The sequence below is a fragment of the Drosophila willistoni genome (assembly GCF_018902025.1).
Source record: "Drosophila willistoni isolate 14030-0811.24 chromosome 2R unlocalized genomic scaffold, UCI_dwil_1.1 Seg167, whole genome shotgun sequence".
Lineage (NCBI taxonomy): Eukaryota > Metazoa > Arthropoda > Insecta > Diptera > Drosophilidae > Drosophila > Drosophila willistoni.
This window is the reverse complement of record NW_025814050.1, coordinates 19,102,738-19,129,366: the sequence shown is the minus strand read 5'-3', so window position 1 is coordinate 19,129,366 and position 26,629 is coordinate 19,102,738. Positions and strand designations below refer to the sequence as shown.

Genomic DNA, 26,629 nt, shown 5'->3' with positions numbered 1-26,629 from the left:
CGGCAATAAATCCAACTGAAGTTTTTTTTTTTTAATTCGAGTAATTAAATAAGAAAGGTTTTTTTTGACTTAATAAAGTTAAGGTAATACCAAAGGACATATGGGTTACACTGCAATCTACATACTAGATATTGTAATAATGATGCTTTTAAGATGCATGTGTCGAATTCCATATCTATAATATAAAATAATAATACAAATTCTACACAACTAAGCCTTAAGTCTAACAACACCTAACAAGTGTAGAAAACTGAGATATTTGCCTTCTTTTTCTAGCAATTCTACTTACCATTTCTTTTCTAAAAGACACAATGAATTCAAGACAAGAGAGTTAAATAATTATAAAATCAAATGGTAGAAGAATTATCATTATCAACGTGACTAGTCCTTAGTGTTACGGATTGCTCGTGCAGTGTCAAATAAACAATTGAGTAATATATATAATTTAAGATTTTTTTTTAAATATTCCAGACTAAAATACTTAAATTAATGGTCCTCATTACTAACAAATAAAAAGTACATAAATTTCGTACCATCTAAATAACTTTATTCACATCATAAAACTGTGTTTCAATTACAGATAAATACATATTACATTTTACAAAAATTTAACATTATAATAAATGTTTTTGTGTGTATGTGTGTGTGAGTGTGTTTTGTTTTGTGAAAAATTGTGTGTTTCAATTCACTGATTGTTTATAATGTGTGATTTACATTTTGTTTTTTTTTTTTTTTTTGGTGTGGAGATGCATTTTTGCATTTGCTTATAGAATTTTTTTCTTTATATTTTCGGTGACTTTGTGCACTATGTGAGGCAAATAAGTTTCATTTCAATTATAGAAATAGGTTTAAATTGCAAAAAATGTTTACTGTTGCTCTTGTTGTTGTTGTTGTTGATGTTGTTGTTTTTGTTGTTGCTTTGTTCCCATTTTAGTTGGAATTCGGTGTAATTAAGTCTCTTTCATTGAAGCATCTTGGACTCATTTGCATAGCAGCTGCCTCAGTGCAGCTAACAGGGGCAACACTAGAAGACCCATTAAAGGGGCAAATCCCTTAGCACCATTGCAACCGTCTGTGGTGCAAGTACGACAATACACTGTCTTAATGTACGAAGATGTTGTGTCCATGGCACATTTGTCCGCCGGATCGTCGACATCCTCATAGAAACAGGACCGCGAAATAACTCGCTTGCCATAGACTGCAAAAGAAGAAATATTTGTTGATTAAAAAAACAATTTTAATTAATGCCAGTTTGCAGTTGAAAATGCTTAAATATGTGTGCACATTAAAAGTAATTTATCTAACTATGACTTGGTTTTTTTTTTCCTCATTTTTTTTTGGATTCTGCGTGGGTTTTTTCGGCTTGCTTGTCCACATGCAGTTGAAAATCTGAAAAATTACATTTCAAATGCCCAAAATAGCTTGAAACTTGCTGTAATTTTGCACAGTGATGTAAGCATATCTATTTTGAAGGCAAGAAAAAAAATATTTACATGTGCACACACATTGTATGATTTAATGCCATATTCAAAATCAGATAAATACTTAGTAAGATATCCAAGGCATACAAAAATATTGGAGAATTATAATTTGTCGTAATCTGTACATACGTAAGTGCTATAAAATATCAAAATATTACACCATGCTGGGGCTTTGAAATTATTTTTAAAATATTCTATTTTGTGTATGGCATTTTCAGTCATTCATCATATTTTGGACGTTGAAAAAAAGCTTAAAGGCAATTAGCATTTTGCAAAAAGCATTTTCCTTCTAAACAAGTCATCACTAAAATATCTTTAGTATATATCACATCTCTTCATTCAAATTTGGACACACATACAGTGATGGTCATTAGGTTACCACGTTTTTGGGTTTTTGAACTTTTCCCTCAATTTCCAGTAATAATAGTAATAAATGTGGTTAAATTGCAAAAACCAAATATTTCCAGTCACGAATACGACTCACACTACGTCTCAGAGACTAAATAGTAAATTGAAATTGAAAATTGTTATCCACTTTATTTATCTATAATATTAAACATTTTATAAGACTTTTTCTTTGAATGCACATGTGAAAAAAAGGAAAAAAACTGGCATAACGACATTTAGGAGACAGCATTTAAAAACAATAACAAGTAAATTATTGAAAGAAATTCATTATTAAGTTACCTAAGAGCCGAAAATATCTAAATCAAAGTTCAAAAACGTGCAAGCTTAGTGAGTACCACAATATATATGTAGGATTGCTTGAGAACCATTAACGATATAAGAATGCCGATAACGATTGGTTTGATATACATACATATAACGATAGGTTGTCAATCGAGAGGAAGAGATGCTCGAGTTGCTAGACGAAGAGGTTGTGTTGGTCTCGTAAAATTAAAAGTGTTCAATAAGACGGTTCTTTTCTTTTGCTAATAAATAAATAAATATTATAAGCTTAAAAACATTAAAGTGAATTGGTGTCAAGTTTTCATTATTTTGGTCCAGTGGACTCAGCCCCTACATATATGTACATATGAACTCTTTGACTCAAAAATTTGTTTCAAAATTCAAATTTTACTATTCCATTTTTCTTGCCATGTACAAAACAATTCTTAATATTAACTAAGAACTCAGCTGAAAATACATTTAGGAAGTCTAAGCTCTGCAATGTTTATACATATATGTAGCTAGTTTTAAGCTAAATATAATAATTAAGAAAATAAAACATAAAAAAAAATACAAAATTCCAAAAGTCGAGCATTAATTGGACATTCTAACCCTTTAAATAACAAGAAATCTTTTGAAATAAAATTTTTATAGATAAATATATATATTTATAGAAGTTTTAGGACTAAGCTGAACTAAAATTCACTTAAATTATATTCGTCCCTTAAGTAAATGCAACGCTATTAAATTTAAGTTCAAAAGTTTTAGATTTGGAGAACTGAAGCTATTTCAAAATATGAATTTAAGTTGAAAAGTTTTTGATTTTGAGAACTAAAGCTGTGTCAAAACATGTATTAATGTCGTTAGTTGCTGCTACTTAGATGCACCCTCTCTAGTTGTGAAAGCTTTGGAATGTACTGATTTATCAGTTAGTTAAACAGACTCCAACCAGTAAATGGGTTCAAGGCTCTAGACGATTGCAACCTGACTCCAATTCGATGGACGCAATGTGTTTGGGGCAAAAAACAAAAACAAAAAAAAACCAACCAAACTAAAATTGAGAAAATGAGGCCTGCATCTATGTCTACTATATTGACTATATAACAACCACAACGTCAACGCACACATGATTTGCCAAAATGAACGTTAAGACTGAGCAAAACGAGAGACAGCCGAGAGACAATTTGCAATCAGAAAACCAGAAAAAACAAACAAAAACAACAATAAATTACAGAAAATTAGACTAAGAGATACCCTGTAACTTGTATATGCGAATGACTAACATTTTATTACCTATAAATACTTGCGGATTCAGTAGGAACATATAGATACATCTAATTTTTAGTAATTGTTGAAGAACTATACCCATATATACCCCTTTAACTCATTGATTATAGGGTATTAAGATACACACGAAGACAACAAATTGCGTTTCTCATTGCGTGTAGAATAAAACAAATAAAACAAATAAACCAAATAAAATTAAAATAAAATAAAATAAAATTTTAAAAGCCTCTCAAAAAGGTAGGCACCTCTTGCCATTTATGTGATTGGCTAACAAAAAACACAAACTCTGTTAGTGTGAAAGAGAAGTCCGTTTAACCAGTTAAAGTTAATAAAATTGTTGACAATTGTCGCCTTATCACGATCGGCGAAACGAAACAGAGACAGCGACAGAGACAAGAGACAGCAACCGAGAGACATTTCAAATTGCAAATCATAAATTTCAATTTTTAATTAATTTAATTATTTATGGCTTAAAAAAAACAACAACAAAAAATAACTCCAACTTCCCTCTAGCTTTACCCCCTTTTAAGTTTTGGTTGGCCAAAAATAGCAAAAACCAGACTAGACTTGGGATTTCTTAGTTTTTTTTTATTTTTTTTTTGTTTTGTTTTTAGTGTTGTTTTGTTTTGGTCAGCAACAAGTTGCAACATATTTACTCAGTGACGCACATTGACAACTGGAAAAAGATACAAAAACAAAAACAAAACTCACGCACACAGACAATTGCAAATGGCCATACATTACGATTTGATTCGATTCTATATACATATAGCTAATTGCTTTAGTTGGCTTTGCAAAAATTATGGAATACATTCTTAATTTGACATTTGGCCAAAATGCACAAACTTAGCCGAGATTCGAGTCGTTTTGGCTAAACTTCATAAGCAATTAATTTAACGGCATATAAATTGAGCGGCAACAACACCAACAACATGAGTTGCATCGCCTAGTTGCATTTTTCTCAGACATTTTGCTGACTTGCGGCGCTTCACGCTGTGCAACAACTTAATTAATTTATATTTTAGTTAGTGTTTTTTTTTTCTCTCGTACAAGTGCTGCTCATGTATGTATGTATGTCTGTCTGTATGTAGTTCGGAAACAGAATTCGCATTCGATTTTCGCTTTTTCAAGATCTGCAATTGCAGCAGTCGCAATTTTAATTGCCTCTCGCTCACAAATTTGAGCCAAGAAAATATTCGTCAAAGAGCAATTTGCTAGACGCCTGATTGCGAATATTTAATGGTGTCCATTAATTGGCCATAAGAAAATTGGCTAAATTGTTCGTTTCCCTCCATCGGGCTGATCTCATGTTAGCTAGATAAGTTTATGGTTGTCATGTCGATCGTTGAAAATGATTTCCAATTGATATGGTCGAATGGTCCAAGTAACAACAACAACAACAACCATTCATCGCATTTTCTAAGTAAATGCCAAGTTAAGAAAAGTAATTAGAAAGATTTATATGATTAGACAAATTCACCAGGAAGATGAAAATTCTATATCTCAAGCTGTGAAATATTGGGAAATTAACACATTTTTCTGAGAGCTGAGCATAAGTTTTTAGGTTCTGATTCTTTAGTGAACTTTCATAAGCAAAAATAACTAGTTAAATAATAATCTACCTATACTGAATATTATAGCTAATTTTTATAAAATACAATTATTTAAAATAAATCTGAGTTTGAATTTATACCGAAAAGATTCATACCAGGCAAAGTTACTAGTATGAATTCAATTCCTTTCCACTCAGAATTTGTGAATAAAGATAGCTTCAAACATTATTCTATGATTAATCGGGAAAAGAAATATTATTTAAGGGAGGTCTATTAGACATAGGAGGGCCATTGGAATTTAGTTTGGAACACCCAAAAACGAAAAAGCACAAACTGAATTGACTAGAACTGATAAGATTCTATTTTGGTGGAACTCATATTGGGGAGACAATTCTAAAATTAGTTGAAAATTTATTCACTCAACAGTTTTCACTGTATTTATAGGGTCATGGATCTATCGACTTGTCCGTTTTAAGCTGATAAGCACTACTTATCAATGTAATGGGAATCTTAAATGATTTTTTCTCTGCAATACAAACAACTGACTAATTTTCTAATACTCATACATATATCAGGATAACTAAGTAGTTTTGTGTCGACTTTTTGTATTTATTTCCTAAATCCAAAACTTAATTTTGCTTAATTTTATAATCACCCAATACATTGTAGAGGCTGTGTTAAAATGTATCTAAATACGTGATGTGTATAATAAACAAATTTCATGCATTTTGCCACAGAGAAGAAACAAATTTTATGACCTATGGTTCACTTGATATACATACAAACATATATATTTAGCCAATTCTTTTCTTTGAAGTAAAGTAGCATTACTTACTTAAATAAAAATACAAGAGTTAATAGAACAGACAATAGTTAAGGCTAAAAAGTTAAGTTTTTATAACAATAATGATAGATAAAGCTCGGGAAATTTGGAATCTAATTGTAAACCTGTCTAAATCGAATAGCTTCAGCAATTCAAAAAAGAATCTTGTTCTTGCCTAATACATCGTCTTATATGGTAAAGGGTATACCAGGTTCGGTCTTTAACATTATTCTCTATGTCTGAATATCGTGTAAACAAAATGCTTATAATTTTTCCCTATGTATTTTTAAAAATAAAGTCTTAAAATCACAATTGTGAGAAACAGCAGAAAATTTAATAAAGATTATTTAGAAGTCACACCCTTCCGACATTTTATAAAATTTCTGAGAATATGAGAAACTATACCGAATCCTAAGATTTCTAATCGTAAACGAATCTTTTTCGAATCATATTTCTGCCTAAACTAGCCGATTTCTTTTTATAAGGGTTTCCTTTTTAAGGAGAAAACGGTCACCTAGACACCACTTCTCTTGACTGCTTTTCGTCCGAAGGATAGATAGTCCTATCTTTTGAATCATATTAATCATAAACGACTAGCTTTACTAGTTAAGTCGTGTGGAAATCGTTTCAGAATCATATTTTAATTTGTGTGACTATTTTTCGATTTGTACTTTAAGCTAGTATAAAAAGAAAATAGCAAGAAGCCCCAAAATAAACTCATTTATGTGATTCCTCTTCAAAAATTCCTTCAAACGCTGCAGCAGGATTCATTCATCTTAATAAACTAATATATTTTCATAATAATTTCATACATATTCAACAATTGTCATTAACTTACAATGCGTATATTGTAAATATATAAAAAAATGTATGACACAATTTTGTTAATAAAATGTTCTGTAAATTTCAATAAGCTTTGTTTGCATTTGTTGTTCAACAGGTTGTCCCACATTGCAAAAGAGCAAACAACAAATTAATTTAAACAAACGAAAGGGAAACAAAACAACAAAACTCGTCTGCCGGCCTTTTGGGCAATGCGTTAACAATAGGAGACAAATTAATGGCAGTAGCGTGACCAGGTGAATGATAATCATGAAAACCCACCCCCGCCTGGCCCACCCATCGATACAAAGAAGAAAACAAAAACAAAAAAGGAAACAACAAATGCAACAAAAAGCAAGGTTTTTGGCACAAATTGAATTTTCGTTAAATTGTTGCTATTGCTTTTGGCTGGGTGCCCGTAATATGTAAATGCGGCAAACAATTTGTTTTATGGACAAAGATCGACAAATATCACGAATAGTTTACTCTGGCCGATATCACTCATACGCCGCGTGCGCCTAGTCGACTCAACTTCTCTACTCTCCGCTCTCGATGACTTTTTTCACAATAAATTTGCCGTAAATTAGCGGCACATGCAACATTGCAGGCCAAGTGTCGCGTCGCCACTTGTACACGCCCCCTCCCCCGCCCTCTTGCCGTAGCCAACGTCGTCATCATCAACGCCCAGCAACCACGGAGGCAGCCACTGCAGCTGCAAATTGTCAATTGTCTCGCTTGCACTTGCTCAAAACAAACTAACAAAACTAACCAAAAAAACAACAAACAAAAAAGACTTGCCCGAGGCAATAAATTTCAATCTTGTTTGACGCTTTGTGGCAGCCAACACACATATCCAGTCCCGGGTGGTGTGAGTTTTGGGTCTGGTTCAGGGGTTTCGGTCTTTCGGTCTTTCGGCTCAGCTTAGCGCGCTCTCTTTCTCTGATCTGGCCCGCCGCTGTCAACTTGGTCAAAATACATGTACCTGTATCTATATATCTATCTATCTACTTATGCACAATGAAAACGAAATGATAAATGGCCTTTGTTGTTGACTTGTGTTGGCTTACCTTCCTGCACAAGTTTCTTGCACACGGGTCGAGCATTCACCGACTTGACGCCCACCGAGTAAGTACAATTCACATAGCTCCAGTAGCGTTGTTGCTCCGATATGGTATCCGGCTGAAAGGGATCATTACAGAATTCACCATTCGACACATCTGTGGAACAGCGCCAGCAACGTAAGACTCCATTGGCTAAAAAACAATTAGAAATCGAAATTTACAATTTAGTAATGAATTTTATATTAAACAAATGTTTTATTTTTAAATATTGCATACAACTTAATGATTAATTTTCACTTTTTTTTCAACTCAAACATCAATCAATCATTTGAAAAATAAAAATTCAAAATATTGCTTAGTTCTTGTAAAATTCAACTGGGTAAATAAATAATAATAACTATTTAATAACATAACTACATTGAAATCACATAATTGACACATGACCTTTTAATGCTTTGAATTGGCACACTAAAAAGCAAAAGCTTTAGGATTAACAATGCCAAAGAATAATTTTTTTGGAAGAATTGGATATTTTTTGAAATATTTTACATAAACATGATCAATCGGTATCAAATAACTCTTTATTTCATGAAGATGCACAAAGATGTCCTGGCTAAATTGAGGTAGATATATGTACCTACCTATGGTTGTTCGTCTGTTTTGGGAAATTTCCTTTCAAATCCATTTTTCTTTTCAAATATTATAAGTTGTAATAAATGCGTTTGAAATTTCTCTATAAGTTTATATTCTAAAGTAAATGAATTATTCTTTAAATTTGAAAAGACAGTTAGTTATATTCTTCATAGTATATAGTTATACTCTTCATTTGTCAAAGTATGATACATAAATCTTTTAATACGGACCTTCCCCGAAGTTTTAAACTTAAGACTAGATATTAGATATATTGCCTTGAGAAATAAGTATCCAGATCCATCCCTAACTAAAACAAGACTAGCGTGAAAGAAGCTTTACTTTTATGGTTTTGCATTAAATACTTGAAGTTTCTACATCCCAAAAAAGGGAATAATGAATTCATTTATGCAGCTATCCCAACTAATCTTTTAGTTTGCTTATATAAACTTTTTTCTAATGTAGGAAATGCATTTGTCAGAACAGATTTAGAAATATAAACCGCTGAGAACCCAAAAATGCATTTGGAGTTTTAAATGTTTTGAGGGGACGTGAAAGTTTTGCTATGTATTTTATTCACACATTTACATCAAATCAAATAGAATCATACAAATGATTATGCTTTTTTTTTCTTTTTTTTTTTTTTTGTTAAGTATGTTTAAAATCTGTGCAGACTTGGCTAATGATTAAATTCAATGAAAAACATATAAAATGTGGCATTAGCAAATATACACTCAAAAAGCAAAGCCGCAGAAGGGTAAATCGGGTTGGTCTTTAATCGTCATATGCTGAGACCGAGAAGACTAGCCCTACCAGTCAGGATCAGGCCAGAAAGGCAAATCCAGAGGGTCCAATCTTTTTAGTCTGCGAGGAGATGTTGGAAATTGAAGCTAGTTAATACATATAGTAAAGCAAAACCATAAACAAAACTCTCAATATACATCTTGAATACCATTAAATTACTTATAGTCATTACTATAGTTATTACTTGATTGTGAAAGGGTATAAAACAGTTGGTTTACTATTAAATACTCTCCTGAGTTATACTTAGGAATCTTTCTCAAAAACACATTTCACCCAAGTTTATGTAACAGACAGACAAAAAAACGTTGCTCATTTAGCAGCATCTTTAGATTATAGTCCTAGATTTGCGGCTAATTTATATGGATCATAAAATTAAATAAGTAATTTTAGCGATGACTAACCGAGTAACTAACGAACCAACTAACTAAGTAACGTTCGACTAATGAGTTTCCTGCTGCGTTTTTGTGTGGAAGCATTTTGCATTTTGAATTATTTATGCGACAAGCTATGGAAAAACTGTCTTATAAAAGTGTCAAAATTTTCGACGTTAAGTAAATTTATGCCTAACGATTAGGCCCACTTGCCAGAGGGAGATGCAAATGGCAAAGAAAGAGATAGAGAGAGAGCGAGAAGGCTAACTCTAATATTGACAATTGTTTGATGTCACACAAATGATAGAGAATAAAACTTGTTTGATATAGCAGCATTATTTTCTTTTCGTTTGCCTCAAGTCAATTTAAACGTCAAGCGTTAACGTTCAGGTTAAATGCACTTAACCAACACTTTTGAGGTGCGTTTAAATGAAAGCCATGAAAGATAAGCAAAATCCCCATGGCCAGCAAAAGAGGGTATCCAATTGAATGGGAATGGGGAGGGGATGGAGGGGTCTCTCGTTGAAGTGTGCCAACGCACTCCAAACGCAAACATGTTTTGCGTTTCTTTTGCCTTTGATTTGGAGTTTTGTCTACCAATCTTGCCAATCGACCGCATTTGGCCATAAACAACAAACGTAATAAACATTACAATTTGCGTATGTTTTTGCCGTTTCGGCGTTTCGCCGTTTCGGTATTTGAGAAAACCGAAACTGCTTAGAAATTATAATCATTTACAATATATTGAAATTAATTGACAGTTGAATTGTCAGATCGTTGGCAAAATTGTTTATACTATAAACAGTTGGCCCGGCTCCGTGCAGTTTCTCAATGGCAGTGGCAGTGGCAGCTTACTAATGGTAATGACTGTAATTGAAATTGTAAATTGAAAACGGAAAATTGATATTGTTGCCGTACCGAAATTAAATCGACTGTGCCAACTTTAAACTTATGCACAGTTTTGTTAAGGATTTTAACAAATTAGAATGTAACATATCTAAATGTGCAGCAATAACAAATTTTATGGTCTAGTTTTTGGCTTCTGCATATATGTATCTTACAATTAGATAAGATAAATCTAATCTTCAATGTTAACGTGTGGTACGACAATCTCTGCAATGTTGAAGAAGTTTACTCAGAACTTGGCAAAAAAAAAAAAAAACATGCCCCCTTTAAAACCGATAGAGTAAATATATTTTCTATTTGTTTATAATCATGTTGTATTATAATAATTGCGGATTGAATATAAAACGTAATACAGAAGTATTTAAATAGTTTCTGGCTTAAACTGAATATAATAGAAAATGTTGCCTTACAAAAAGATTTCGAAAAATTTGTTTTAAGTTTGCGCCTTTGATTCGACTTATTTATTTATTTTTGCCTATAGCATTTATACTCTTAAGATGGATAAATCGACTCAAAGGCGCAAATTTGAGACAAATTTTACGAACTCTTTTTGTAAGGCAACATTTTCTATAGAGGTATATAGAGATCTTAATCCAAGCCTTCCTTATCTTAAAGGTTCGGACTGTAAGCCACTCAACCAAGTTACTATTCTGATCCCAAAAAAGTGAATACATTCTTGATTGATAAAAATAGTTCATATAGCCATATTGAATAACTGAATAGACATTTCGAAAGTTCAAGTTTTTAAACAAAATACAGTTGGATCCCGATTATCCGGGAAGGTCGGGACTAAAACCATCACTGGATTCGAAAAACCAGAGAGCAAAATTTCTACGTATTTCGTACTTGAAAATTTATAACTACATATGTATATATGTATATATAAATCACTCATACTGACCATAAAAACATGTAATACACGCGTGTTTCTCATTGATTGCTAACTAAAACGGGGAAGCCCCGAATTCGTTTTATTATTTTAGAAACAAAAATTTCGTTTCAAATCACGGATATCAGAGGTTATCACGGTTAACAGTGACAATGGAACAAACTCAACTTTATCCCGGATAATCGGGGTCCAACTGTACAAAGCTATGAGTTCTATTTTCGAGAATTTTTTTAAAGTAAAAAAAGCGTTCGCTCGTTTCCAAATCCTTTTTAAACATAATTCGGTTTAATTTCGAAATTGTTTTAAAATTAAACATTTAAATTGACACATTTTCAACTAAAAGGCTACAAATTAAAAAAAAAAAAATTAATTTGAAAAGAAGGACTATATGTATAGGACAGATATCGGAAACTATTTAAGGAATTTTAGTCCTCTGCTTAAAAATTTCGACACAATTTCATTAAGTTTTAATAGTTAATAAAATGTATTTAAGTGCAAAATAAATGCAAAATGATTATTTGTTTGTTAGTGAACTTAAATATATAGCTCTCAGTCTATAGATATGGTAAAGTTCAACCACTCAGCCATAAAAACATTGTATGAGATTTGTGCCTATATCAAGTTTATTGCCCTTTCTCATACTTATGTATGTATGTAGCATATCCATATATGACAAGTCGCTCAACAATAGTGCAACATAAGTCGACTTTCCCACACAGACACAAATACAATCACACACACACACATAGGCACAGACTTGATAAAGTTCGCATGCAATTTTTCCATTAAGTAGCCCAGCAACAACAACTTGAAGAAAACTTATAAAAGTCGAACAATTGCCACGACTTTTTGTTTTTTTGACATCGACGGGAGGGAAACGAGGGCTGTGCCACCAAAAACGTAACGCAAAAGTGTTGATTATCCCAATAACTCTTTCTCTTTCTTCCACCCTTTTCTCTGCATGTCATATACCTATGCAACTTATGGCCCTAACTTGGGGCCCTAAAGTGTGACTAGAGAGAAAGGGAGCTACTATTGAAAGTTCATTGACAGGGCAAAAAAAGTTTCACTGTTGCATTTCTGAGAACAACATGTTGCAACATTTCTTGTTTTTTGTTGTTGTCAAATTGTTTCACATTTACCCCAAATGCTTGTATAATTTGAAAAGGGTTTTTAACATGAATTGGTAAGTGTACTCTGAATGCCAAAGCTAATGACTCTTTGAACTGGAAAAAAAGGTTGAAAAACATTTCAAACCCCACCTAAGAGGCTTATAGACTTTTCCCTTAATCCAGAGTCCGCACCCATAAATGTTTGCATTCCGAAAAAAATTCCATTACAAGGCAATTTTCTAGTACTGAAATTACTTTTAATGACCTACACGTACAATAAAAACGATGACATTTGTGGGTGTGCATATTAATGATTATACATCTCATCAAATTGCTCGGCATCTTGATTTGTCAATCAGTTAACTGAGATCAGTCAACTAGAGTTTTTTGCTGACACTTATGTAAGATGACTATGTCATGCATAATAATTACACTAGTAAAGTAAATACATATTTCATTTGCTTGATGGAATTGTAAAAAGCTTAGCATGAACTATGAAAAGTTTTATCAACACGCCAAAAACAACATGAAGGCGTATAAACTTTTTAGGACAGCATAAAAACATAAACATTTCCTGGGTAAGGCCAGGATGATACCACAAAAACACTAAGAAAGTAGATCCGGCATCCTGTAACAAAAAGGACATAGCTTGCTTGTTTTTCAATTACTTAGCCAAGCCCATAGATAACATATTGTATTACAAGCAATAATTTCTTTGAAAGCTTCAAAAACTATGTAGAACATGTTTTACTTAATCTAATGAAAACTAATTTTTGAGTGCCCCGTTTGGACCCCGTTTTGTTATGGAAATTTCAGTAGTTTGGAATTATACTATTTACAATCCACAACATTTAGAAGCTTATAAATGTATTTTATATTTACATACGTGAGTAAGTGTTTATGTAAATAGTTTAAAAGCCCTATACCCATTTGGCATATTAATGAATAATAATTCCAATTTGTTTTTAATGTTTTTAAATTGCATTTTTTTTGAAATTTGAAGCTTTAATTGTAACTATATTGGGAATATTAAATCTGACTCTAACCCAAAGTTCTTAGACAGAATATGTATCATCATCAACTATGTACACTCATACATCATCACTTACATCATCAGGGCAAACAATTTTATCGGTCAATATTTTGAAAATATATTTTTATGTAGTTTTTAGATTGATTTGGATATCCAAACTCTATAAATTCTAACAAAAAACTTATTTAAAGTAAATAACTATTAAGTTAACTACCAGTCCTCGGTAGATGAGTTGTCTAAGTGGCCCAGAAATAATTGTTGTCCAATGTCTAAAAATGTTTATAAATAACCTTGACTCTGTTTATTTGTTTAAACCCATAAAAAAGCAAGTCTTATGTTTACAAATTTTGACAAAATATCGTTAAAACAACATATAATTACGATTAAAGCGAGATTTTTTGTATACTTCATGAAAAAAGATGAAAATTATAAAACAACATTTTTTGTAAAAATTTAGAAGACATTTCAAGAAAATAATAAAGGTTTAAATTCATAAAAATAGCTAATAATTAATTGAACTCAATGTTAAAATAAAAGTTAAGCGAAAGAGTACAAACAACTCAACTTTTAAGGAGGTTTTCCTACATTTAGCCAGCGATACTAAAGATAAAAAACGGAAAACTTCGATAGTCTAGTTTTAGTTAATACAGTTCTTTTTCCAATCTGACGATTTTTCAATAGATTCGAAGACTCAATTTATGGTCTTGTACTTATACTTCATCTCTTGTTTCTTAATTAAGTAAATAGTTAAAAGAATAAATAGAACACTGTAGGTGCAATCGTCTAACAATAAGTTGTTGAACACGATTCTCACCCTCACAAAAAAAAACTCATAGAATTAGCCAACTTGTTTAAGCTTTAAAGGAACTTCAACATGGTCTGTAAGTTTCTATTGTCTTTTTTATTGGTTTACTGACCCATTTTTAAGTTAAATTAAATTCAATTAATTGAACTTAAATTTTAGGGCGTCGTTTAATTAATTGAAACTGTCAATAGGCAATTTGTCCTCCACTTCAACCCATTTTTTTTTACATTTTATCTCAATTTCTGTGTTGAAAAGTTTATTCGTACTTGTTAAAGATTTTCAACTTTTGTATCTATTTATAGTTAGTAATTTTTTTTTTTTTTGTTTCTTCTGACAATTTAAGGCCAGGAAAATATTATTTTTTTCCAACATTCTGATTGAATAAATAAACTATGTGTGTGTGAGTATGAAAAAGAACTAAGACAAGTGCAAAAATATTATTCATAAATCATTTGAAATAAGCAAAAATGAAAATAAGAATGTTAAGCATACGCCCGGTATGCCTGCTGCTGCTGTCAAGCAGATGACGAGGCACCTCTCCAACCGCCACCTCTTTTGCAATGCAATAATTGCATTTAATGATAATGAGGTGAAGAGTTACTTGAATATGACATCTTAGCTCACCCTGAGCTTATAATTGATAAAGAATTAAGGTCAGAAACACAATTGATATTCTATAGCAGTCAAACAAGAAAATAGTCACTTTAATTCATATTTTTCTGGTTCATTCTTCATCTTAAATTCCTCCTTTTTCCATTTTCTAACCCTTTCTGACTTTGTTGGTTCAGTGAACTCAAAAGTCTCGTCTTAACTTGGTTTTTGTTGCCATTTATATGCTTGCACACGTCTTCAAGTCACCCTTTTCAGTCATTTCAGCCAGCCAAGCTCCACTTAATTAACTGCACTTTCATGGCAAAACTCTCCGCTGCATAATCCAAACTCACCTGCATTGAAGCACATCAGAAGGCTAAATAGAACCAGCAGCAAATTGCCGCCTGTTGAACAGCTTAAGGGTGACATGGTGAACTTTAAGTAGACTTTTAAACTCTACGGTTTTTGTACTTTATTTCTTGTTTCAAACAATTTCACTTGTAACACTCAGTTAAGGCACTTTTCTAGAAAACACAATTTGTAGGGTTTTTTTCGAAATATTCGTTTTATACTTTGACTTGCCGTTCCACGCATGCGACGCGTTGACAAAGTGAACTAAAACTGAAATAGAAGACAAACTGAAACTGAAATTGAAAATGCCGCGTCGTCGACGTCGTCGCTGTGGTCGTCGACATCGTCGGATACGAACCAATAATATACCAAACTATGTATGTATTCATATATACAAGTGAGTATAAAACGAATGCGATTTACAGAGTGGGATAGAGAGAGAGAGAGAGAGAGACAGAGAGAGATCGTTGAACGCAACCACACACAGATTGAATGGAATCAAATTGAATGTAGATATTTGAGTGCGTTTCAATTTAAGAACTTGGCTTTGGGTTGGGTCGAGTTATGCTAGTTTTACTACTTCACGCGACTTCGTTTTTAGTGTCTTTCCTCTTTTGCCCAAGAAAATTGCATAAACACATACATCCCCCCCGCCCCAGTCCAGCCATTACATTTTCTTGCACCATTTCACATTTAATGGTCGACCAGACCAGACACTTACTCCGACTCTTGAAGGGACAGATGGCACTGGCAATTGAGTGTTGTGTGGCTGAACTTCAAATAAAGTGCATCAGTTTCCATTTGATAAGAAAATGTCATCAAAGAAAAACTGCTAATCGAAATGTTATTCAATTTATGTTTGTTTCTTTTTTTATTGTGTTTGTGTATGAGATTTCCCAGTCTTTACTTTAGTTTTTAGCAGAGTTATAAATACATATTTATACATAGTTTAACTATGTGATTTATTATATACTATAAAGCAAAGTTAATCACATTTTATCAATAGGCAGCTTGGTCTTTGGCTAGCCAGTTCAATGGCCATAGACTAAGTACCTGCTACTCCTCCTTCTTAGCCGTATGTAAATTAGCTAGCAAGTTCAATGAAACATAAAACCTGTCAATTGGGCCACAACCCAAGTAAGGCCAATAAATTACGTTTCAGGTATGACAGGGCACACAATCAAATAGTAAAAGACAAAGAGACAACCCCCAAAATAAGTAGATTATCTTAGTAGCAAAGAAAAAAAGACAATAAGAAATTGGTTTGCTTTTGACCAGGAGACTTAAGCATTGGTAATGACGTCAAAGCCTTGCACTATTTTCTTCGATTTATTGATGAAAATTAACTTTGTTATCAGGTAAATTAGAAAATAATTGTCTAGCATGAGCCAAGGAAGGCAATTAATTTAAGTTCTGTTTGAGGTATTTAATGTTGGAAAAAAACGAGCATAATTAATTTCAATTTTATTTTGTCTTAATGAAGTTGAGCTTATTCGAGTTTTGTCACGTTTTTTTCCATTTGGTTTTTGTTAGCAATTTCATGATTTATCTGTCATCTATTTGTTTAAACAATTCTCAACTGCTTACTGAGACTAGGCGTGTTTTGTGCCATCTCATCTAAGAGTAATTGCAATTGATTATACCAAAATGTTACGCTTGCTTGACTTAATAGTAAATTCTAATTGTTGAAAAGAAAACAAAACAAAAATACAGGTAGTAGACAATTAAAATTATTAAATTATTATAAGGTCAGATGAAGATCTCAATTTCAAATCAAGGAAATACTTAAATAATTCAAACTGAAGAAAAGCAAAAACTTATTTAGTCTATAAGCAAACCACTTAGCAAAGACAACAACCGAATAAGATTACCTAGCAACCGATAAGCAACTTTTTGTCATGGCAACTGAAAAAGACGCAAAACAAACGAGTAGAAAAACTAAACGGCAGAAAATCAGTTAGTTAGTTAGAATGAAGCTAAGAACTCGTATTTGCAAGAAGAGTTCCATAAAATCTGTCGAAACTTCACCCGATGCCGGCAGTAATAATACTCAATCCTCGCAGAATTATCCTCTAAGTTGTGTAGACTGGAGCAGCAATGAGGAGATCTATTTTGTGAGGTAAACTTAGAAGTTTATAATCTTATATTTTCAAGTTTTTAGACTTTGTTTTCGTTCTTAGTGATGACCATCAAATCTACAAATGGAGCGATGTTAGTCGCGATTCTGTTGAGGTGGCCAAATTGCCGGATGATTTTATACCCACGGATCTGCATTGGTTGCTCCTAGGTGGACGCAGCAGCGGCGGTGGCAAGGGCAGTGATACCTTGCTTATATCCAGCAATGATGGACGTTTCATTATCCTTAATAAGAGTGCCAGAGTGGAGCGTAGCATTTCGGCTCATACGGCTGCCATTAGTTCTGGTCGTTGGAGTCCCGATGCGGCGGGCTTGCTAACAGCTGGCGAGGATGGTGTCATTAAGATCTGGTCACGATCTGGCATGCTGCGCTCCACAGTCATTCAAAGTGATGAGTCCATAAGATGTGCTCGGTGGTCACCGAATTCCACTTCGATCGTATTTTGTCAAGGTGGTCATATATCCATAAAACCCTTGGCAGCCAATAGCAAGTTGATAAGGGTAAGTTTAAGTGAAAAAGCAGGAAGTGAGTCATTAAATAAGGATATTTTTTAGTGGCGTGCCCATGATGGTCTGGTTCTCTCTTTGAGTTGGTCCCAACAATCGAATATCATTGCCTCGGGTGGTGAGGATTTTCGTTTTAAAATCTGGGATGCTCAAGGAGCCAATCTCTATACAAGTTCAGCTGAGGAATACGCCATTACGAGTGTGGCATTCAATCCCGAAAAGGACTTTCTATTGATTGGCACTTTCAACATGCTCAAATTGTGCCACAGTACAGGAGTAAGTAAAGTTATTTAATTTCAATTTTCCTATCTAAAGTGTGGGTACTTTTGTTTGTTAGTGGACCTACAATAGTGCCCGCTTCACTGCTCCCAGCGTAGGATCCTTCTACACGCTCGCTTGGTCGGCTGATGGCACTCAAGTAGCTTGCGGCAGTTCCACAGGACAATTGATTGTTGCCTATGCCATTGAAGAGCAGCTTATATCACGTAATCTCAAGGCCACCAGTACAAGTCGCAAGTCAATTGCTCTCAAGGACATTGCAACTGGTACACAGGATGTCTTGGATTTTCCGCAGCGTGTCATAAACATGGCCTTGGGCTATGGTCATCTGGTAGTGGCCACCACACACCAAATTCACATATACAATGAGAAATATATTAATACTCCGATTATAATTGATGGTCGAAATGATGTGCGAGTCATTGAAGTGGGCAAAAAGTAAGTAAAAATCCATGACTAAATTATAAACTCAATTCTGTAAGCTTTCTTTAAGATATTTCATGGTTCTGGATGCCGCCTCCATTTGGGTGTATACCTATACGGGACGTCTTCATCTGAATCCACGTTATCCTGGCTCGCAGGCTCAATTGCCATTGCTCAACTGGCGTTCACTCTCTCTGGGCTTAGATGTTCTGGCCATTAGGGATAATTCTGATACAACTGTATTGCATCTGTTCGATTTAATGCCAGGAGCTTCGCGTCAATACGAACCACACTCACTGAGAGCCAAACAACAATTGTCAGAGATTGCAGCCTGTAGAGCAGGCACTGCCGATGATCAGTTTGTGGCCTTCATCGATGGCAATCGAGAGCTCTATATATGTGAGACGAGAAATTTGAGTGGAGGCGGTGGCGGAACCACAACCGGAGCAGTAGGAGGAGGCACCGAACGTATATCCAATAATCAAGATGAAATCTATAAGATTGGCACCCAATTGACCGACATTAAGTGGGCCAGTGAGACGAATATTTTGGTAGGTGTACACGATGCCTGCTATAGCATTTGGTATTGTCCTGGCGAAGGTGCAAGTGATCCCACAATTATAGCATTGACCACCATCACACTAGACACAGCGTAAGATAATTTAGATATTCCCGAATCTATTTGTTATTTTAATAGTTTATGTTTTTAGAGAATTTTGCAAACATGTGGCCATTGACAGCTTTGAGGATGCTGTTATAACTTTTCGCTGTGCCGGCGCTTTGCTTCCTCTCAATGTCAATATTCATTGTGAAGTTTTGCATCGTTCTCTGCTCGAAGGACAATGGCAACAGGCCCTCAAAATCTGTCGTCTGGGCCAACATGCCAGCTTGTGGGCCACTTTGGCTGCCGTGGCCACACGCAAACATCAACTGCAACTCAGTGAAGAGGCCTACTCAGCCGCTTTGCAAATTGATAAGGTCAGTTATCTGCAACATCTGAAGACTTTGACGCCATCGAGTGCCGAACAAATGGCTGAAAATTCTTTGATGTTGGGTCGTATGTTGGAGGCAGAAACTATCCTAATGCATAATCGAAAGTATATTGAAGCTGTAGCTCTTAATCTACGTATGCACAATTGGAAAAGAGCCTTGGAAATTGCCCAGAAACATGAAAAGGAGCAACTCACAGATGTCAATATACTGCAGAAAGTACTCGACGAGAGGCGACGTTATTTGAAGGCTCTGCAACGTGATGAATGGGAAGCTGTCTACTTAGCTTATAGTACCCAAGATGATAAAGATGATCTCAATGATTAGTAATCACAAATAAACGATTTATTATATATTTTTCTGGGACAACTTAGTAGGCAGGCGATGGCATTGGCTTGCCATGTAAGCCACAAAGGATATTCTGGGCAGCCAGTATGGCAGCCTCAAGGCGTGATCGTTCTGTGGCATAGCCAATGTGGGGAAGGACAACTAAAAGTAAAGTAAAGTAAAGTAAAGGTCACAAAAAGGTTAGTAACAGAGTGTGGGCTTAGTTTTGCAAGTGTATGTCATAGATAAGACTACTTAATGATAACAAAAAAACAAGCAATTATATTCTTCTCTTACCAGCATTGTCCAGAGTTAATAACTTGTTACTGGGTGGCAGAGGTTCAGGATCTGTGACATCTAGACCAGCGGCAAATATTCTATTCGTTTTCAAAGCCTCATATAGATCATCCTGATTAACAAGTTCTAAGAAAAGTCAAAATTATATCTTCAAGTTCAAACTTAAACTTAAGCTAAACTTACTTCCTCTTGCAATATTGACTAGAACAGAGTTTTCCTTCATCTTGTTAAAGGCTTTGGCATTAAAAATGCCCTGTGTTTCGGGAGTCAAGGGAGCAGCAATGATAATGAAATCACTTTCGGCCAACAAAACATCAAAATCAACCTTTGTGGCATTCAATTTCTCTTCTATTGTCGCATTCACTCGACTACGTGTAGTATAAAGAACTCGTTCAATCTCAAAACCAGCCAAACGTTGTGCTATAGCCTGCCCAATAGCACCAAAACCAAATAGACCCACAGTTGAGCCTTGTATATCTTGACCCACCAACCAATTGAGACGGAAATCCTCCCATTGATCACTAAAAAAAAAAAAGAAACTGTCTATCAGAACAACTGTGACATATTCGATTTTCCACTTACCTATCAATTTTCCTACGTGCCTCTTCAAAACGTCGTGCTGCTGCTATTAGTAGACCAACCGCCAAATCAGCTACGGCTATGCTCAACATTTTCGGTGTGCTACCCAAGGGAATGTTACGTTTCTTCAACTCTTCCAAGTGTATGAAATTAATGCCCGATGACATGGTAGATACTACTCTGAATTGCGGTCCAGCAGCAATTAAAACCTCTGCATTGAGTGTCTCACGACTATTCCAGAGGGCAGCGTCGACGCCTTTGATTTTCTCCAGCAATTCAATGCGATGCTGTGGCGGTTCACTTAAAATCTGAACTATTTCACAATTGTTTTTACGTAGCAAATCAATGGCTTCTTCCGGAACATCTGGATGGCCAATAAGAACTTTAAATGCTGGCTGAGTGGAGGACATTTTGCACTGTGCTGACGAACGATTCTCTAAAGACTGAATACGTCTAGCCAAGTGTGAAGAGTTAAGCTCTCTGATAATTAACTGTTACACAAGTGATAAGTAAAAGCTTTTTCTGATGAAAGAGTATACAAAAATTATATATTTTTCTCTTTAGAGTTGAGCATACAAAAATATTTGTACAAAATATTCAAATAATTTTGAAATATCAAAGGAAAGTGGTTATTTTTGTGCTGCACTTGGTCTTAAATAATTGAAAGATTGTTTAACTTTCCTTTTTAATAGGCAGGTCTAATCATAGGTTTACCCTCAATGGCATTTAATATATTATTTGCAGCCAGCAAACTCATTTCAATAGTTGTCTTCATGGTTTGGGTGCCCAGATGAGGTAGAACAACTGCAAAAATGGAAATTTTTAATATCTTGATATAGTAATTAAACTTGCAAACTTACCACAATTGGGCAGCTTTAAGATTGGATCATCGGCGGGTAGTGGTTCGGGTGTAGTGACATCAAGACCAGCGGCAAAGATTGTGCCCTTTGTCAAAGCTTCATGAAGATCCTTCTGATTGACCAAACCTCCTCGGGCCACATTCACAAATATCGATGTCGATTTCATTTGCTTAAAGGCTTTGGAATTAAATTTTTCACGAGTTTCATCGGTCAATGGAGCAGCCACAACCAGAAAATCACTTTCCTTCAATAAGGTTTCAAAGGGAACATGCTCAGCCTTGAGGTCCACATCGTTTGCCTTGCGGGTGCGAGTGTGGTAAATGATTTTGGCCACATCCCAGCTTTGCAGACGCTTGGCTATGGCCTGACTTATGCCTCCAAAACCAAAGAAACCAATCACAGAATCGCGTATTTCATGACCCATCAGCCAATTAATTTGTTCCGTTTGCCACTGTGAACTGAATAGTGAATTCAAATAATTCAGTCAAGTAGACAACCCTGGCAAAACAAAAAAGCTTTGAAAACTTTCCAACAGCTGATGTTTACCTTTCGATTTGATAGCGACCGGCATGAAAATTGCGTCCGGCTGCAATCATCAAGCCAATGGCAAGATCTGCCACAGAATTCTGGACAACTCCCGGTGTGTGACCCAAGGGCAATTGACGACGCTTAAATTCGGGCACATCGACAAAATCTATGCCCGATGACATGGTGCTGACACAACGTAACTGGGGACCAGCTGCATCCAATATTCCAGCATTCAGTGCCTGATAGTGAGCCCAAAAGATGGCATCCACACCGGGAACCTTTTGCAGGATCTCCTCCCTTGATGGTGGCACACTCTGGCAGATGATTGTCTCTGCTCCTCGAGAGCGTAGCAACTCCAAGGCCGGCAAAGGGACATTGGGATGGGAAACAAGCACCTTAAATGCCTTGCGAACCGACGACATTTCACGATTATGAAGGTCGATAGTCAACTAAACTAAATGAAAAAGCTTTTCGTTTTAAGGGGCAATGTAGGAGGCGCTCTCTAAGCTCATAACATACGCTTAAGCTTTTCCTCCATTCAATAGTTTTTTTCTCATACTTAAAATATAAACAACTATGCAAATATACTTTAATTAAGTAACTTTGACTTTCATTTATGTTTATTGTAGTTGCAATTATTATCAAGGCCATTTGGAAACAACCTTTCACAGTTAACTGATTTCCTTAGTCCAATATATTCCTAGTAGGCGGGCGAAAACATGGGCTCTCCAGCCAAACCACGGAGCACATTGTGGGCAGCAATTGTGGCCATTTCGGCACGGGTACGTTTCGTCGCCGAGCCAATGTGGGGGAGGACAACTGAAATTGAAGCCAAGTCAAGTGTTTAGATTACACAAAAATTGTCTAGATAAGCGAGAGGTCGAAAATAAGACAAAGTGATAAGATAGAACTTAAAAAATTAAAGAGAGACATTGTAAATATCTTGACAAACATTGAGTGATATGTTCACAGCCTAAAAATTTCCTCCATAACCTTCACGAAACCTTAACACAACTTTTTTTTTGTTCAATCATTACCACCAAGTCGGAATTTAAGAAATATTTGTACAATCATCAAGCACAAGCGATAAGAAGGGGGGAAATCGAAGGCGATAAGGGGACTATTTCACTTACCGGCATTATCCAAGGTTAGCAATTTATCAGTGGGGGCCAATGGTTCGGGATCTGTGACATCTAGGCCAGCGGCAAAGATTCTATTTGACTTCAAAGCTTCGTACAAATCATCCTGGTTAACAATCTCTGAAAATGTGATAAGAAAAGTCATTAAATTAATCTCAATACGTGGCTTTTTGTTTTTGTTGTGGCGAATTGATTTTGTTTAAGTAGGTCTACGCTACTTTTAAAGCTTTAACAGCTCAATTCGGAACAGTTATAAGGTGCATAAGGTGAACTATGGGTAAACTAGATCTAACAACAACTCTGCGAAGATTGGGTCATAATCTACCCATGAATGAACACCAGTTGCTTGCTTCTGTGCAAACTTCTGATCATAATGAATATACCCTTCATAGGTAGGGTGACTTACTTCCTCGGCCAATGTTCACGAGAATTGCTGTCTCCTTCATCTTGTTAAAGGCAGTCGCATTGAAGACACCCTGTGTGTCAGCAGTCAAGGGCGAGGCAATGACAATGAAATCACTTTGGGCCAGCAAAGTATCGAAATCAACCTTCTTGGCCTTGAGTTCCTCTTCGATTTCCTTATGAACACGACGGCGGGTTGTGTAGAGCACCTGATCGATATCAAAGCCCAGCAAACGCTTAGCAATGGCCTGGCCAATGCCGCCAAAGCCATAGAAACCCACAGTGGAATCACGAATATCCTGACCCAACAGCCAGTTCAAATGATAGTTCTCCCAGTTATCGCTGTCAAAAAAATCAAAATGAAATGAGAATTTACTTCAAATTCATAATACAAAACTTACGTGTCGATCTTCTTGCGTGCCTCTTGGAAACGACGGGAAGCTGCTATGACCAGACCAACAGCCAAATCGGCCACGGCTGTATTTAGGACTGTGGGCGTGTGACCCAGAGGAATGCCACGTTTCTTGAGTTCAGGTACATCGACAAAATCAATACCCGCCGACATGGTGGATACCGACTTCAGTTGAGGACCAGCAGCATCGAGTACCTCGGCATTCAGCTTCTCATGACCACCCCAGAAGGCACCATCGACACCCTTAATTTTCTCCAGTAATTCGGCACGATTTGTGGGCAAACTGTTCACTTGAATAATCTCACAGTGCTCCTTTAGAATATCCAAACCCTCTTGTGGGACTTCCGGATGTGTAACAATTACTTTAAATGGTTTACCCGTCGACATGGTTTGATTCTTTTTGGCTCTGTGTAAAAGTGAAGCATTATTAACTGATATGAACAAAGCCAATGACAAGGCAAGCAATAATTTTGTCATTGGATCCATATTAGGTATAATTGTATGTATATATAATTTCCGAGAACGTTCTTAACAGATCTGAGCTTAACCCAGAACTGAGCTACACACCCGAATTTGAACGAAGTCTCAGCCAGTAGACGCCGACTGATGATTGTTGTTGATAAACCTGCAAACCTGTTTAGCATTTTACCATTCAGCTCAGCTGTTCCTAAGTTTTACTCTTCTATATTATTCAAAAGTTTATAAGAGTGAGAAAAAAATACATAAATTTCAAAAGCCTGAACGAAATAAAAATCCTCAACTGAATGTTTTAAGGTTTTTTGTTTTGTTTAAAAGGTTGCGACAATATCAACCAAAGTCAAAAGGGGGTTTAGTACATTTTTCATTATCTTGACACTTGAAAAATGCCAACGTCAGAGTCTCATCGACACATAATTCTAACAAAAAATTAGGTTAAAAATAAATTATATGAATATTTTAATGTACTTTAAGAAATTCGTAAGCAAAAATGAATATTCAGAGGAATCCCCTACAAGATTTATGGTGAAATTCATAAAAGAATCGTTCAATTCATTTATTTATCTAATTGTCTTTACACTATTTTTATAATTTGACAATTTTATTAATGAGATAGTGGAAAAATTCCGCATTGATATTAATTATATATGTATGTATGTATCATATGGACCAATTTCCAAGTGATTCTCTCGTTCTTTCTCTCACTCTCTTAAACTCGTGTAAGAGTATTACAAAAAAAGATTACAAACTTTTTTTCGGCACTTGTCTAACAAACAAATTCTCTGCACAAAGCAAAAAAGTCAACTAAATCACTCGCTGGGCCTTTTCGAATGGGAGGATCATTTGAAAAGCTTTCACAATCTCTGTTCGTTCTCCACTTGCTTCACTCTTTTGTTCTCTCTTAAATAAGTCGTTTGTTTATTTGCTCTTACCGTTTTGTTAGAATCTTAACTGTTGTACGTTTGCCTCACGACTGACTGAAAAGTCAAAGCTATGCCTTTTATATAGAGTCACTCTAACTGATATCGCAGAGAATCATCAGATAACACAAAAAAGTTTAATAAGGAGAGGGCAGATTTTATGATTATTGATAGGCAATAGCTTTTGTAAAGAGAATTATTTTGTTTTGAAATTGAATTCGGTGTAATCAAGTCTCTTAAAAAAGGGGTCAAAAAACGAAATTTGTAAAATAAATTTTGTCAGAGATATGAATTTGCTGGAATTATTTATTCGAAATACCATTGAAAAAATATTAACATTATTGAAATATTAATTTCTACGTCGAATGCAGCTATTCTCCGGATCCAATGACAAAAATGAGTTTGCCTTAAATGTTGCATAAACAGAAATTTCTTAGGAAGACTCGCACTCAATATTGACAGTTTTTCAATGATTTCTTAATTGAAAACAAGAAAAATGATTTCAAAACTGGTTCTTAGTTTCTGAGTTTCTGTATAAATCAGTTTCTTTTTACTTCAGTTAACTTGAGACTTTGGCAAAATGCTTTCCGATTATTAACGATTCGAAAAAAAAAATGCAATGCCCCTTCAAAATTCAAAATAGCCTACATATATTATATAGACCATAGATCTAGATATAGACCATCAATCTAAAGTGTAGCAAGTAATTACTTATACACACAATTGCTTAAATTAAAAATTCAATTCTTTAATCTCAAACTCTATTTTTCGTCCGTGATGATTAGTTCCTTTTAACTTTATTCAAAACCTCTGCAACAATTCCAATTCGCTTCACTAAGCAAAGGAACAACGAAGAATCAGGAAAGGAACAGCAAAGGAACCATTCAATCAGATTCTGAGTGTGTGTTCTCGCCTCTGAGCCGGATTTTGGCATCTATTTATAGGCATGTGTTATTCAAATCCGTTAAGATGTTTTTCCACCTGTGTGATAAACCTTAACTTTAAATGGAATGTGAATGGGGTAAATAGACGCACGAACAGATGGACATCAGTATGGCGACAGATCTTCTTATACTGATCAAAGATGTGTAATAATTGTTGTATGCCATACATTGTAGATACATTACCAAACCACAAACTTCAATCAAGTTATTCTTAAGCCATA

The 26,629-nt window shown here is 34.9% G+C and overlaps 4 protein-coding genes across 4 annotated transcripts; 1 reads left to right on the top strand and 3 right to left on the bottom strand.

Annotated features, from left to right (window-relative positions):
- Window positions 1–636: 636 nt before the first annotated feature.
- LOC6642380 lies at window positions 637–15,448 on the bottom strand. Its single transcript, XM_002065382.4, has 3 exons — window positions 15,191–15,448; window positions 7,703–7,888; window positions 637–1,198 (listed from the first exon to the last, which is right to left on the bottom strand). Exons 1-3 carry the CDS (start codon window positions 15,264–15,266, stop codon window positions 981–983), a joined length of 480 nt encoding a protein of 159 aa, XP_002065418.1. The 5' UTR covers window positions 15,267–15,448; the 3' UTR covers window positions 637–980.
- A 1,586-nt stretch (window positions 15,449–17,034) lies between these two features.
- On the top strand, window positions 17,035–19,861 carry LOC6642379 (intraflagellar transport protein 80 homolog). The gene is made up of 6 exons (XM_023175828.2): window positions 17,035–17,307; window positions 17,369–17,825; window positions 17,880–18,107; window positions 18,169–18,548; window positions 18,604–19,185; window positions 19,244–19,861. The coding sequence occupies exons 1-6, from the start codon at window positions 17,159–17,161 to the stop codon at window positions 19,848–19,850; spliced, it is 2,403 nt and encodes an 800-aa protein (XP_023031596.1). The 5' UTR covers window positions 17,035–17,158; the 3' UTR covers window positions 19,851–19,861.
- Window positions 19,847–21,177, bottom strand: LOC6642378 (glyoxylate reductase/hydroxypyruvate reductase). Its single transcript, XM_002065380.4, has 4 exons — window positions 20,730–21,177; window positions 20,331–20,668; window positions 20,148–20,273; window positions 19,847–20,012 (listed from the first exon to the last, which is right to left on the bottom strand). The coding sequence occupies exons 1-4, from the start codon at window positions 21,134–21,136 to the stop codon at window positions 19,894–19,896; spliced, it is 990 nt and encodes a 329-aa protein (XP_002065416.1). The 5' UTR covers window positions 21,137–21,177; the 3' UTR covers window positions 19,847–19,893.
- A 59-nt stretch (window positions 21,178–21,236) lies between these two features.
- On the bottom strand, window positions 21,237–25,544 carry LOC6642376. The gene is made up of 8 exons (XM_047010490.1): window positions 25,477–25,544; window positions 24,057–24,473; window positions 23,660–23,997; window positions 23,248–23,373; window positions 22,818–22,933; window positions 22,133–22,563; window positions 21,587–22,044; window positions 21,237–21,530 (listed from the first exon to the last, which is right to left on the bottom strand). The coding sequence occupies exons 2-8, from the start codon at window positions 24,452–24,454 to the stop codon at window positions 21,412–21,414; spliced, it is 1,986 nt and encodes a 661-aa protein (XP_046866446.1). The 5' UTR covers window positions 24,455–24,473; window positions 25,477–25,544; the 3' UTR covers window positions 21,237–21,411.
- Window positions 25,545–26,629: the final 1,085 nt, after the last annotated feature.